The sequence below is a fragment of the Typopeltis vanoorti genome, chromosome 5 (genome assembly GCF_054136105.1).
Source record: "Typopeltis vanoorti isolate ZY-2024b chromosome 5, IOZ_Tvanoo_1.0, whole genome shotgun sequence".
NCBI classification, from domain to species: domain Eukaryota; kingdom Metazoa; phylum Arthropoda; class Arachnida; order Uropygi; family Thelyphonidae; genus Typopeltis; species Typopeltis vanoorti.
The window spans coordinates 99175856-99191108 of NC_143553.1; the positions used below are offsets into that span (position 1 = coordinate 99175856).

At 37.8% G+C, this 15253-nt stretch overlaps 1 protein-coding gene across 1 annotated transcript in view; it reads right to left on the reverse strand.

The window, feature by feature from the left end:
* LOC150106685 (uncharacterized) overlaps nt 1-14977 on the reverse strand; it is a 250285-nt gene extending 235308 nt beyond the window's left edge. The window contains exons 1-2 of the mRNA XM_090392633.1: nt 14676-14977; nt 6287-6410 (exon numbers count right to left, since the gene is read on the reverse strand). Coding sequence (XP_090248759.1) covers nt 6287-6410; nt 14676-14700 — 149 coding nt within the window. The 5' untranslated portion in view covers nt 14701-14977. The remainder of the gene's footprint in view (nt 1-6286; nt 6411-14675) is intronic.
* Nucleotides 14978-15253: the final 276 nt, after the last annotated feature.

The window sequence follows — 15253 nt, forward strand, 5'->3', positions numbered from 1 at the left end:
ATATGACCTCAAAACTCTTATAGATGAAATCCTCAAGTACAGCGAACAGTATGGCCTCAGTTTCAACTTTAAAAAGACAAAAATCATGATAATTTCAAGAGAAAAGGAAATACCAAAAATATGTATCAATATAAAAGGAAATAAATTAGAACAGGTGCAAACATATATATGTTACCACTAAAGCTCGAAAGCCATTAATGTGCACATTGCCTAGTTAATCTGCAGATTAACTGATTTGCTCCGTTAACGTGCGGAATCAAGAGTTTTCTGCATTTTACCTAGGTAATGTGCACATTAACGGCTTCCGTATCATTAAAGTTCAAAAGTTTGTTTCCCTCATTTCCTTTCCCTACTCCTTCCCCCCCCCCTCTCCCTCCACTTTCAGTTTGGTTTCGCCAGTGTCATATGTTTTGCAAATTCATTTCCTTAATTGTAATAATATTTTAAACCGTTTGATTCTTTGTATTATAGTTTTTTTAATTGATTGATGATTGATTCTATCAACTAATTTGTTGATTGTTTGATTGTATTAACTTGATTCTTTAGATATCGAAAACTAAATAAATAACATTATGTTAATTTAAGCGTACAGAAACGTTGCTGTTGTTCCAGCAAAGATCTTATTTTCACTTTAACGAGTGCCTAGTAGGTAATGTGCAGATTATCTAGGTAATTTGCAGATTACCTAGGTAATTTGAGAAAAGAAACAATTTTCTGCACGTTAACGGATCACCCTAGTTAATCTGCACAATACCTAGATAATCTGCAGAATAACTGATTTCTGCACTTTAGCGGTAACATATATATATACCTCAGACACTTGATCACAGAGAATGGCAGGACAGAAGATGAAATTAGAAAAAGGATTGAAATTGCAAGGTTAACTTTCAACAGTATAAAAAATCTACTAACATCTAGAGAATTAAATCTGAAAACAAGACTAAGAATCTCCAAATGCTACATATGGTCTACATTATTATATGGAGTAGAGACATGGACACTCTCCAATCTAAGTGTGAAAAAACTGGAGGCCTTTGAAATGCGGATGCAATGAAGAATTATGAGGATATCATGGAAAGACAAATGAAGAAGTACTAGAGATGGTAGGCATAAACAGGAGCCTGATGAAAGAAATTAAAAAGAGAAAAGTCAGCTATTTTGGACATATTCTGAGACATAACTGCATACAAAGGACACTTCTTGAAGGAACTGTTGAGGGAAAGAGAAAGAGAGGAAGACAAAGACTGGAGTGGATGAAAAATATAGATGACCAGACCTATCTCTCATATGAGGAATGCAGCAGAGGCACAGAATAGGACATGGTGGAGACACATATAGTAGTCAATCACCTGGAGGGAGAAGACACCTGACAGGACAGGACTGTGTCAAATTTATAAATTATATTTTTTCATAGGTATGTATGTATGTATAGGAAAATACACAGTATACATATATAGGGTTTGGTACTGTCTGCAGTTTCAGATATCAGCGGGGTGTCTTGGAACGTATCCCCTACAGATAAGGGGGGGGACTAGTGCATATTCATGTTGCGGGGGGGGATAAGAATTTTTCTCCCATTTGTTTTATATATATATATATATATATATACATGAGGGTGGTCTGAAAAGTTCTCAGCCTAACAATAAAAAACGAGTTTATAATTTAAAAATTATTTTTATTTTTCAACATAATCTCCCTTAAGACTAATACATTTATTCCAGTGATGCTCCAGTACCATTATCCTGTCCCTATAGTGGTTCTCAGTGAGATCTGCAAAATACCCCTCTACAGCTGCAATCACCTCTTGATTCAAAGAAAAACACTGACCAGTGAGGAAGAGTTTAATTTTGGGAGCCATGCGCTAAATAAATAAATAATTAGTTTTGGGAAGAGATAGGAGGGAGCCAAATCTAGGGAACAGGGTGGATGTTCCAACAATTCACAGTGCAGATCCCTTAATTTTCCCATTGCCAAAACACTTTTGTGGGCAGGTGCATTGTCCTGATGAAAGATGATTTTTTTCTTCTGCAAACTGGGTCTTTTCTCACGAATCTTTTTGTCTAGTCTGGTTAAAAGATTGGAATAATATTCCCCAGTTATTGTTTTATCCTTTTCAAGATAATTAATAAACAAAATTCCTTTAGCATCCTAAAACACCAATGACATGACCTTTCCTGCTGATGGAACCAACTTTGTCTTCTTTGCCACTGAACAACTGGTCTTCTGTCCACTGTTTTTTTGACTGCTATTTGGATTCTGGTGTGTAATGGTGAATCCAAGTCTCATCCATAGTAATAAATTGATGCACAAAATCAGTTTTATTCTTGTTAAAATGCTCCAAGAACTGTTCAGAAATACTCATGTGAATGTGTTTTTGATCTGCTGTGAGGCAGATCAAAAATGCATTGAATGGCACCCATCTTGCGCAAAGCTTTTTCATTTGCAATTCTTCATGCAAAATATATCCTACATGTTCTTTTGAAACAGTCTCAGCAATTTCATGCACTTTTGACTTGTCGGACATCCAATACCATATTGTGCACTTGATCAATGATTTCTGGTGTTGTTACACTTTTTGGACGTCCTTCACGTGGATCATCTTCAAGGCTGGTACGGCCGTGTTTAAACTCAGCAGCCCATTTCTTAATTGTAAAAAACAAAGGAGAAGAGTGCCCATAAACTTTTATGAACTTCGAATGAATTTCTTTTGGCGTTAAACCTTCTTTTACAAAGAATTCTATAACCGCACGATACTCAATTTTATCCATTTCAAGGGATACTGACAACACTTTTGCTTCAGACAGCTGTATAAAGCAAACTACTTGATAGAATGACTTACAAATTTCATATGGATGCTTATGACAGATGTATCAACTTAGAAAAATAAAATCCTTGCTGATTGTGTTGCCATCTATGGTCGATGCCGAGAACTTTTTAGACCATCCTCGTATATACCTTATTATATTATATATCACTGAGATGTGGTTGACAGAAGGGGATATAACAACAGGAATAGAAGTCACTGGGTATAGCATTTTTCGTCAGGATAGGAGGGGAAAGCGTGGTGGTGGGGTACTGCTTATGATAAGTGATGACCTATGTCATCTAAGAGTGGAGAATTTGGAAGGAAGTGAGACAAATGATTTTGAGAGCGTATGGTATGAGGTAGAGGTAGGCAAGACAGGATATTTAGTGGGTGTTGCTACAGACCCAGGAGCACAGAGGATGGGGACCAGGAGATGTTTAGACAGCTAAGTTTGGCAAGTGCAAGAAGAATGATTGTTATGGGAGATTTTAACTTCAGTAGTATAAATTGGAGAGAGGAAGATGCATGTAGCAATAGGGGAATGGAATTTCTAGAATTCTTGAGGGACAAATGTCTTAGGCAACATGTAACAGAGGGAACAAGAGGTTCAAAAGTTTTGGATTTGGTTATAGCATCAGAAGAGTTGATAATAACTGAATTGACGTCTCTCTCACCAGTTGGAGAGAGTGACCATATGGTGTTGACTTGGAAAATGAATAGACATGCAGGAGTATCAAAGAGACGGGAACTTATGTGGAATTATAAGGCAGGTGATTATAATAGTCTTAGACGTCAACTTCGGGAAGTTTCATGGAGGGAGGAATTGGAAGGCCGGGATATCACTAGTGCATGGGAAATTGTGAAAGAATATTTGTTATCAGCAATGGTAAGTTGTATACCACGAGTGAAGAAGAGGACGCAATTTGGAGTAAAGTGGATGACAAACAATATTAAACAGGAATTGCATGCAAAAAAGAGGCTATGGAAGAGATATAAGGAGACAGGTGAAGAGATGCATGAGGAATATAAGACACAGGCCAGAAGAGTGACTAGTGTGGTAAGGAAAGCGAAACTGCAATATGAGAGGAGATTGGCCCTAAGATCCAAAGAAAATCCTAGGGAATTTTTTAGCTATGTGGCCAGTAGGAGGAGAAATGACTGGAAGAATGATATTGTGGGATAAAATGGGAATAGAGTGACTGATGCAGAGGACATAGTGGAATTGTTCAATGAACACTTTATTGGAGTATTTCATCCTAGAGGAGTCAGTTTTAATGCTAGAGGGATAGGACTGGTTCGAGGTCTGGAGGTACAGGAGGAGAGTGTGTTTCAGATACTGAGTACTCTAGATGTCAGTAAAGCTGTGGGACTGAATGGTATTTCACCACGAATTTTGAGAGAATGTGCTAGGGAATTGACAGTGCCTTTAACGTGGCTTTTCAATGAAAGTCTGGCTTTGGCAAAGGTGCCCAGGGAATGGAAGGAAGATAAGATAGTGCCATTGCATAAGGGTGGTAACAGACTGGAAGTGTCTAATTATAGGCCAGTCTGTGTGTCATCAGTAGTTGTTAAGATCTTGGAGAAAGTAGTGAGGGACCGTATACAGCATTGGGCAGATGAGGGTAATGTTATCTGTGAGAATCAACATGGATTTGTGAAAGGACGCTCTTGTTTTAGCAATATGCTAGCCTTTTATAATAAAGTTACAAGAACATTAGATGAGGGAAAGGCATATACTGCAATTTTCTTAGACTTGGCGAAGGCATTTGACAGGGTGCCACATGATAAGCTGATATTTAAGTTGCAGCACATGGGTCTGGATGTCAGATTGGTCAACTGGATTCAGGATTGGCTGTCTGATAGGTATCAGAGAGTTGTGTATGGTGGAGCAGTTTCCAGGAGGCAGAGGGTTACAAGTGGGGTCCCACAGGGCTCAGTACTAGGACCTATATTGTTTAACCTTTATATCTAGCCAGTGGATTGCAGGGGGATATTCAGTTGTTTGCAGATGATGCGAAGCTGGGAAGGATTATTAGTAATAGTGCAGATGTGGTAGCCCTGCAAGAGGATTTAAATAAGCTAGATAGATGGGCAAATGAATGGGGTGTCAGTTTAATGCAGCAAAATGTAAGGTCTTGAGGTTTGGGAAACATCGATGGGATGCTGCATACTCTATGGGAGGAGTTATACTGGAGGAAGTAGGGGAGACAAGAGATCTGGGGTTGATGATTGATAGAAACCTGAAGTTTAGGGGACATACTGAAAAGGTGGTGAAGGTAACGCAGAGGATTGCTGCTATTATGAGAAGGACACTGACCTGCAGAGATAAGAGGGTGATCATTCCATTGTATAAGTCTCTGATCAGACCACACTTGGACTACTGTTCTCAGATTTAGTCCCCAGGATTTGAAGGGGATAAATTAACTGTGGAAAGGATACAAAGACGGATGACAAAGATGGTTTCAGGACTGTACAAGGATAGTTATGAGGATCGGCTGAGAGAATGTGGACTGCAGAGTTTGGTGGATAGAAGAAGGAGAGGTGATATGATTGAGACTTTTAAACTGTTGAGAGGTGGTTACAGGGTTGACACTGGGGAGTTCTTTTGCTTGGTTGAACAGCGGGAAGGAGTGATGACAAGAGGCCATCCCTGGAAGTTACGAAAGGAAACTGTGAGCAAGAGGGTAAGGAGTGGTTTCTTTGTGTGGAGGGTGGTTGAGCTGTGGAATGCATTGCCTGATGGAGTGGTGGGAGCGAGAACGGTCAGTGAGTTTAAAGAGTGGTATGATAGACTTTGTGTTTCTCGGGGGGGGGGACCTCCCCTCGATGAGTCTTGACAGACTTTGTCTTAGGAAGGACCTCCCTCGATGAGTCTTTTGACTCCTTGGAGGCCTGAATAATAATAATAATAATAATAATAATAATAATAATTATTATTATTTTTTTTTTTTTTTGTATTTTTACATAGTCTGGAAACCTTGTTCTAGAGATCAAACATGGAACTTTTTCAAGCCAATTCAGTCCTCCAATAAGCAGGTTGGTGCTCTCACATCAAGCGATGAAATTCATCTTCCACCTAAATTCATTGGAAAGACATAAGTAATGTGTTGAGGATGGATAGACAGTCATTTGATTAATTTCCAATAGTGAAATGTATTATTGGATGATGGCTATTTAAATGCACTAAAAATGTATCTAATAATTTGTAGCCATGAGGCCAAATAGTACACACATAATAATAGAAGAAAGACCTAAGCATTCTGTGTAAGGAACTGACCATTTTTAACCTTCACTCAATGTTTTGAGTAAATATTTACCTCAACAAAAAAAGTCAGTAAAGTGAAGTAAAGTTAGTAAGTGAATGTGAGTTTTATAGTGGAGATTCTGCCATGATTTGCAAGATGTCCACTTACAAATATTGAAGCATATCCAAATAAAATATACTTTCTAGTTTAGCTTAGAAAAAATGCATTAACTTACCTTTCAAGTGTTTCAGAAAGAGATGAAACCACAGTGTTTAACTGTTTTCCATTTTGATTTTTACAGATTTTTACTGGATTGTTTTTTATTGAGTTTTTTGCCTTGCTTGCACATCTCAACAAAACTAAGAAAATAAACAATCTTTAGATATATTTATGTACAAAAGCATTGATTATCCAAAACTTATTACAAAAAAATTCCTTACATATTTATTTTATTTCAGAAAACTCAAAATTGCATGGCTAATAGTTATTTTCCACAAGAATTTTGATAATGCTTTTGTTCATGACAATCCTATTCACAAAAGGTTAAAAACCTATAGCACATTAGCACTATGGGTGGGCAAGGATCAAATAATCAAAGAACCAAACACGATGCTTTCTCAAACCATTTCACGGCAGCAGAATGGCAGCCACAAAATATACAATGAAAATCATCTACTATCCATAGACTCACAATCAGCCACAGGCTTGTAGAGGTTTACCAATAGCTGCAACAATATCAATCATAATCCCAACTTTAAATGCATTCTATGAACATGCATTCCTACCCTTCTCTGGTAATGTACTCCATTCACTATGTAAAAAATCTACTCCTTTCTCTTCTCACTACACCCTTATAAAACTTCAAGGAATGGTCCCATGTTTCTTAGGCCTGCCACTTCATTTGCCTTGTGGAAGATCAGGATTGTTATCTGATCAACTGCATTACAATATTAATACCTATCCTATACTATCTTTGAAATCTTTTGTATTCATCTACCCTACATCTTCTTCTTCTTCTTCTACAGCTTCTTCCACTTAAGTGGGGTCACTGTTTGTTATGAGTCTCCTCCACACCTTCCTGTCTTGGGCTATCACCACATCCAAGTTCTTCATCTTCAAGTCCTCTTCTACCAGCTCCCTCCATCTCTTCTTTGGCCGCCCACGCTTCTGCCTTCCTTGCACATCCATCTGCATGACCCTTCTTCCCACATATTCGTCTTCCCTCCTCATCACATGACCTCATCACATCTCAACCTTGCCTCCTGTATTTTCGCTCCTAAGTTCGTAACTTTCACTGTTCCCCTGACATAGTCATTTCTCAGATGATCCTTTCTGGTCACACCGCACATCCACCTAAGCATTCTCATCTCTGCTATTTCCATCCTACTGATGTTATTTTTCCTTAGGCCCACAGTTTCTATAGCATATGTCATAGCTGGCCTCACTACTGTCCTATAAATTTTGCCTTTCAGATTGATCGGCACCCTCTTATCGCATAACACTCCAGCCATCTCCCTACAGTTCCTCCAACCCGCTTGTATCCTGCATCCCACTTCCTTCTCAGCTCCTCCATCTTCTTCCACTATTGAACCTAAGTATCTAAAGTCTCTCACCTTCCTGATGACATTTCCTTCCAGCTCCAGATCTGTCTCCTGGCCACCGCCCACTGCGCAACACATATACTCTGTCTTACTTCTGCTCAGTCTCATACCTCTCTCTTCCAGTACTTTTCTCCATCTTTCCAGTTTAGTTTCTGCTTCTTCTCTTGAATCTACACACAGCAAGATGTCATCTGCATACAACATTGTCCAAGGTGCATCTTCTCTCACCTCCTCTGTTACCACCTCCATCACAATATTAAACAGAAACGGACTTAATGCTGACCCTTGATGCAAGCCAACTGTTACTTGAAAACTTTCTGTCTGTCCCAAACAGGTCCGAACACTTGTCTTCACATTTCTGTACATTTCCCACACCAACCTGACATATTTCTCCGGCACCTTCTTCTCCCTCAGACACCTCCAGACTTCTTGCCTTGGCACTCTATCATATGCTTTCTCCAGATCAATAAATACCAGATGTAGCTCCCATTGTTTCTCTCGATATTTTTCCATCATCTGTCGTAACTCAAAGATAGCATCTGTTGTTGATCTACCAGGCATGAAGCCAAATTGTTCCTTTGCAATCTCCACCTCCTCCTTCAATCTACCATCAAGAACCCTTTCTAGGATCTTCATTGTGTGGGACATCAACTTTATTCCTCTGTAATTTTTACAGTCTTGTGCATCCCCTTTACCCTTGTAGATGGGAACAAGAGTACTCTCCCTCCATTCCTCGGGTATATTTTCCTGTTGGCAAACTTTCATGAACAGGTCCCACAGTGGGTCAATTCCCTCTTCCCCCAGTGCCTTCCATGCCTCCACTGGAATTCTGTCGTGGCCCACCGCTTTTCCATTCCTCATCCTCTTCATGGCCTCCGTCACTTCCATTCTACTGATGTTCTGCACCATCCCCTCAGAAGGCTGCCCATCTCCTCTGTGGGTCCTTGCATTTTCCTCATTCAAAAGTCCCTCAAAGTATATTTTCCATCTGTTTCTTATGTCCACATCCTTCCATAATACTCTTCCTTCAACATCTTTGATCTGCCTCACATGTAAGATGTCCTTAGCTGCTTTATTTCTACATTTCGCTAGTTGGTAAATTTTTCTCTGTCCTTCCTTTGTTTCTAATTGATCATACAGATCTTGATATGCCATGGCCTTCGCCTGTGCCACAACTCTCTTGGCTTCTTGCTTTCTCTCTTTGTACATCTCTCTGTCCTCTTCCACTCTTGTCTCATCCCACTTCTGCTTTGCCTTCCTCTTAGCTGTCACTGCCACTTGTACATCATTATTCCACCACCAACCCTCCTTCTGCTCTCTAATCTTTCCAGATGTCTCACCAAGCACCTCGATTGCACAGCTCAGGATTACTTTTGAATTATGTTTCCACCAATCTTGTACACTTTCCAGTCCATCCGAAATCCTCTCTAACACTCTCTCCCTAAAACAATTCCTCACACTCTCCTCTTTTAAGCGAAACCACTTAATTGTCTTCATCCCATGGCAACCAGAAGTTCTTATCTTCGATCTTATTTTAAAGTTTGCGCACAGCAGTCGGTGTTGTTGTGCTACTTAATCTGTTGGAATTACTTTACAATTTGTCACAACCTTAAGATGTTTTCTTCTAGTCAAAATGTAGTCAATTTGTGAGCTGTTGTTACCACTTCTAAATGTTATCAAATGTTCTTCCCTCTTGAAGAAAAACGAGTTCACAATTGCCAGATCAAACGCTACTGCAAAGTCCACAACCCTCTCTCCTTCCTGGTTCATCATCTACTCTACATCACATTCCAAAAAAGGAGATAAAAGTAAGCCATCAGACTACTCCATCTGTCTTCATCTCAGTTCTCTTGAAAATAATGGTGGTCACCAGCAGACAACTTCTTTACCATTTATCAGCAACTACCAATTGATTTTGCTACTCTTGATCCACAGGAAATTTCTTAGGAAATATTACCCACTTCTGGACACATACCATGGAAAGGTTTGAAATAAACAGTCATCTTGACATTTCCAGAGTATGTGATCAGATCTAGCATACAGACCGAACCAAACTAACATCTTATGTTCTGCCTTCTATCCTTTGCAATTAGGTCACCAGTTCCTAACTGGTTTATCCACTATATTTCATGATATGTGGTGAAAATGTTTTTTCATGTATAGCAAATGGTTATAAGCCTCTTCATATTTCTCCACAAATGCTGAAGTATCACAGGGATCCATACAAATAACCTTGATTATCACTGATCTCATATATCTTATCCATAAAGTAGCACATGATCTGAAGAAAAAAAAAGTATTATATTCTGGAAACTGGAACCAAGATGGTTATCACTATGGTACTACCCACCTCTAGAGAGCATGGCATGACACAATAGCAATAAACTGACCTGAATGCTAGTTTTCTCATTGAAACCAAAAGATTTCCTCTCAAGACCATAATTTTTTTTTTTTTTTTATCACCAATAATTAGTTGTGAAGGAGCATCTGCTCACTACCACAATGAGAATTGTTGGCAAGCGCCTCCATAGCGCAATTGGAAGAACGACGGTACGCTGTGCTCTTCGATTAGAAAAGGGCGCTAAGTTCGATTCTCGTCATGATGGGAGGAATCTTTATATGGACTTTTTCAATTGCAGGTGAGTTAGCCGATCTCATACGGAGGTAGCAGGGTTTTTTCTCCCTGAAACTAGGGTTTTTCATCCAGCATACAGACAAATCAGCCCTTTAGAACACACACACAATTTACAGACAAAAATACTAGCTGTGGTGGTGGTTGCGGGCAGTAGATGACATTGATATAGGTGATTGGTAGTAGAGGTTCGGTGTAGTAGTGGAGACAGAGTATTGTATAGTAGGTGTCCTCCCGCAATGAGTCTTCGGACTCCTTGGAGGTGTCACGAATAATAATAATGACATTGCCAAAGTCACTACTGTGGTTCAGATATACAGTAATCCCTCAATTATCAAACATAGCAGAGAAATCAATTTGCATGTTGGATAATTTAGGGATGGTTAAATGAAAGTTAACATGGTGCTCCAACAAAAGTCAACTGACACAATAACCCATTCAAGAGTTGTTTAATTGAAGATTTTGATCTTTTAAGGTCAGATAATTAGGAGATCACTATACTTCACATAAATTTTGGTATTCAAATCACATAATTGTAAACTTAGTTTCAAAATCTCTACTAGTTTTTGTATACGTCTTTAGGAGAGTTGGTGCAATAAAATGGCAGAAACAGACATTTACTACCATATGCCATGGAAAGGTTTACTGTAATGAAATCGGTAATTAAGAATAGTTTAACAATGTATCAGTGGCTACATCATTTTCAAGCTGTATTTATCAAGCCAAAATATATAATGTGCATTATTAAATCTCAGATCAGCATGCTCAAGAATTTAGATTAACAAGGACTACTCCTCTATGCAGGATCTCATGATTTTTACATCTTCTGAAACTCCCCACAAAACTCTTTTTAAAAAACTGGGGTTCTATAAAATCTATTGTTCTTGCAGCTATATAGAGCAAACTAGCCAAATGGTAGTCATCGATATGTCAAAACATGTCAAAGATATGGAAACAAATCAAATGGGGAACAAATCCCAAATAACTTGCCATACTATGAGTATGAATCACCAAGTAATGAAACAACAAATAGAATGTTCTACATAGACTACAAAACTTTCATCAGAAAATTACCCTCTGATATTCCATACACCCAGCTAATATAAAAAAGAAATGAACTTGCATCGTCTGGTACTTGTTCATCAAAAATCTCAAGCATGTGGATGTCAGATATGAAGCACATATCCTACTGTTTTTAAACTATATTTATAATGTAGTAAATATCTACTCCTTTAGTAAATATCTAAATGCTAAAGCTGTTTTCTCATTCATGTTCTTGGCCAAAATATTACCTGACACAAAACTGAATGACCAAACTCCCTGCATAATTTAACTGTGAAAGAAGAATCACTGATACAGCTGCCTCTAAAAACTTTGTTGGGCAGGTTTAAAGAGGCACAGAAAAAGTTTGTCATTTTACAAAATCTTGTAGTGCCCAAATGTTAGGAGCATCAAGATCCACCATGATCAATATCATGAATTCTAATATCTTAGCTATATTTCAGTGTGTGTGTGTGTGTGGGAGGGGGGGGGCAAGAGGAATCTTCAATGCTACCAAAACTTAGTCTGTCTGATCTCTCTTGCAAGAAAGAGCTCACATCCCTTCTCCTAACCTTCAATAATAACTTGATATCCAAGCATGATCATATTTCCTTATTGGAAATACCTACACCTCCAACTTTCTAGGCACAGACACATCTCAACCATAGCTTCTGCAGCCACCAAATAACTTGGTGCATTTTACACTCAAGACTATATTTCACACATTTATTGATGCTAACTCTATTACAAATTACAAATCTCTCGAACAATGGAATACTGCTCTCGGATTTCGGGTTGTTGTACCAAATCTGAGAATCCAAAAGAAGTCAGTCCAGCTAATTAATGAGATCTGTCACAAAGATCCACTTCACTCACTCTCCCAAACATACAGTTTCTGCTTGTTCTATAGATACTTTCAAAGACAATACTGTACTGAAATGGCAACCATCATTCCTCCAAAATCAGACAAACAAGAGCTGCTTCTAACCAACACCCATTTACAGTCCGGTTTGAAACTTGCTGAACTAAGTTCTCCGCCTCCTCTCTCATTCAATCTACTTCAGTTCTGTTGAAACAGCCTCCTCCACACTGCATTTCCCGAAGAACCTTCAGCTGTTCAAAAAAAAGTGAATGGATTCCTCCTTTCTTCTTACCCTCTGTCTACACGTGGCACTGATATGCTATGTCTTGCAGCTTTCATGTGTGGGTCAGACATAAAATAAAAAATAAAGTGCATTTTGCAATAATGTTTAAGCATCCATTAGATTCATTTTCTGTCTTTTATATGTGTGTGTGTGTAGCAATTCTATGGCTGGACAGGTTTAGTAAAAATTAGAATCTTTACTAAAATTTTTGGAGTGTTTCATCTCACAAGTTTAGCTTAAACCAATTTTAGCTCCTAATGACAGAAAATGAATATTTTCTCCAATTTGTCTTCAATGATGTATACTTCTGCTCATACTTGCTCTTTTGTTAAAGAAATTACCATATTCTCATTCATTATGATATAAAAGAAAGTGTTTGATTCAATAAAAATTGTTTATTCAAATTTGAAATCTGTCTCGCTGAAATATACCACTTAAGGGTATGAAATCACCCCTCCCCACCCAGTAATGTCACAAGGATTATTTATAAATTGTAATATACAGTGTATAGTATTCATTTTTTGGATTGTCCATTTTATTTTTATTATTTTTTTCCAGCTTCTTATGTTTCATCACAAAGATCTCGTTTTTCTGCCCTTAAAAAAAAATTCTTTATGTGGTTGAGCTGAATCAATGTTTTCTTCATATTTTGGTACCGCACAAAAAGGATATGAAAAATCTTTATAAAAGTTTTTTTTTTCACTGAGGGTGAAAAGTTTTTTACATCATGCAAAAGTAAATTGGCAAGAATGCACACAATTAGCAGACATATTTATATATCACTCACCAACCACTATCAGTCAGTGAGTGGACTGCATTGCCTGTGTGTGTGTGTGTGTTGTAAATGTAGATACTGTGAATCATCTTAAGGCATGGTTGGATGAGCATTGTATGCAATAGTGTGTGTACCTCCAACGATGAGTCCCTAGCTACACAGAGGTCAGATGTTAATAATAATAATATTAGCAATATGTTGGCCTCATAAGTTTAGTAATTCAAATCAACCTCAACTCAATCTAAAGATTAAGTTGAGATATCCATGTTTTCAGACTCTCTTTTCCTCTCCAACATGTATATATTTGGATCTGCAGTGATATGATGTTATATGGCATTACTTCTTATATTCATGATTTTGTGAATGGAAAAATTCAGGTTTTATGAATGACTAAGTTAGTAATTAATTAAACTTAGTAATACTAAGTTATTAAGTAAAACTTAGTGATACTGAGTTATTAAGTTCCTTATCCTACATACTTTTTACCCCCCCCCCTCTCTTTCTGAGGAAATGTTAATGAAAATGTTTTAAGAGCAATTTGATGCATTTCACCTGAAAAAGTATTACAAATAAATGTATATTGTATGTGTCAATATATGCTATTAAGAACAAACAATAACATAAGCGGTGAGAAAACGTTTCTGGCTTCCCATTAGTTTTTAAATTAAGAAACCACTGTATTCTATCGAGGTTTAAGATGCTGCACTATTACCATTGCTTTCCTTGTTCAAAACATAAGTACCGTAACTGGCAGAAGCCAATGATTATTGCGTTTTCATATGTGTTCTCTTGCAGGTCTGACTACTTTTTGCAGGGTAACTTCCGTTGAGTCACCACAGGTTGTTTACAGAGTAACTTCAGTTGAGTTACCAGAGGTATTTTGCAGAGTAACTCGACTTCAGTTGAGTTACCCTGCAAAATATCTGTGTTATAAATCAGAACTGTATTTTATTTTATTGTTTTAATTGTTTGTTTTGCACATAGAGAAGCACGCAATGAAATTCAGCATACGTTGGTCGATTGGTAGCCTTTGCTACTAATGGCTAGCAAAAAGTTAAGCAAGTTTGAGCACGGTTAGTAGTTGGCCGGGTTCAATCAATCATTCGATGCTGTTGGCACACTCTCCCTCGATGAATCCTTTGGACTCCCTGGAGGTGTCACATAATAATAATAATAATTAGCAGCTTTAAATAACACTCAAAACGAGTGTCCAAAACTGTTATTTCGAAAGCGACAATTGATGTTGAGTTACCCGGGGGAATTTTAAATCTCATTTATCGTTTCGCGAATCAAGGCGACATGTGCACTCAGAATGCGTGCATACAGCGTCATTACATGATACTCTAATTTGGCAAAAATAACCATTTATTAGACTACACAATACTGGATACGTAAACCAATTAGCATCGATGTCGATCACTGAAACATACTTGCATTTCGACAGAGTTTCCACATTGCAGTAGCACCGATGAAAGTCACTTCAAAGTTTTGTGTCAGTGAATTTCTATTAGATCATTGCTCATGCACTGTTATAAATCAGAACTGTGTTTTATTTTATTGTTTTAATTATGCTTTGTTTTGCACATAGAGGAGCACGCAATGAAATCTAGCATACTTAGCAGCTTTAAATAACACTCAAACCGAGTGTTCAAAACTCTTATTCACAAAGCGACAAAAAAACTATAGTTATCCATCTTCGAAAATGAAATTTACAACTCCCTATATTAATAAAATGCCCTGTCCACTACTAGTTTTTTATGTTTCGTTTCTGACTGAAGAAGCAAATCAAGCTTGGATGATTATATATATATAGAAATGAAACGATCAAATAACCCACAGAATAAAAATGAATACACTGAATTGTGCATCAGAAAACATATCACGGAAGAAATAAGAAAATTCAATTATAAATTCAGACAACAAACAATTAAAGACAACCATATCTTTATCTGGTCGATTTCAATCGAAGGTGAGTTAGCCGATCTCATACGGAGGTAGCAGGGTTTTT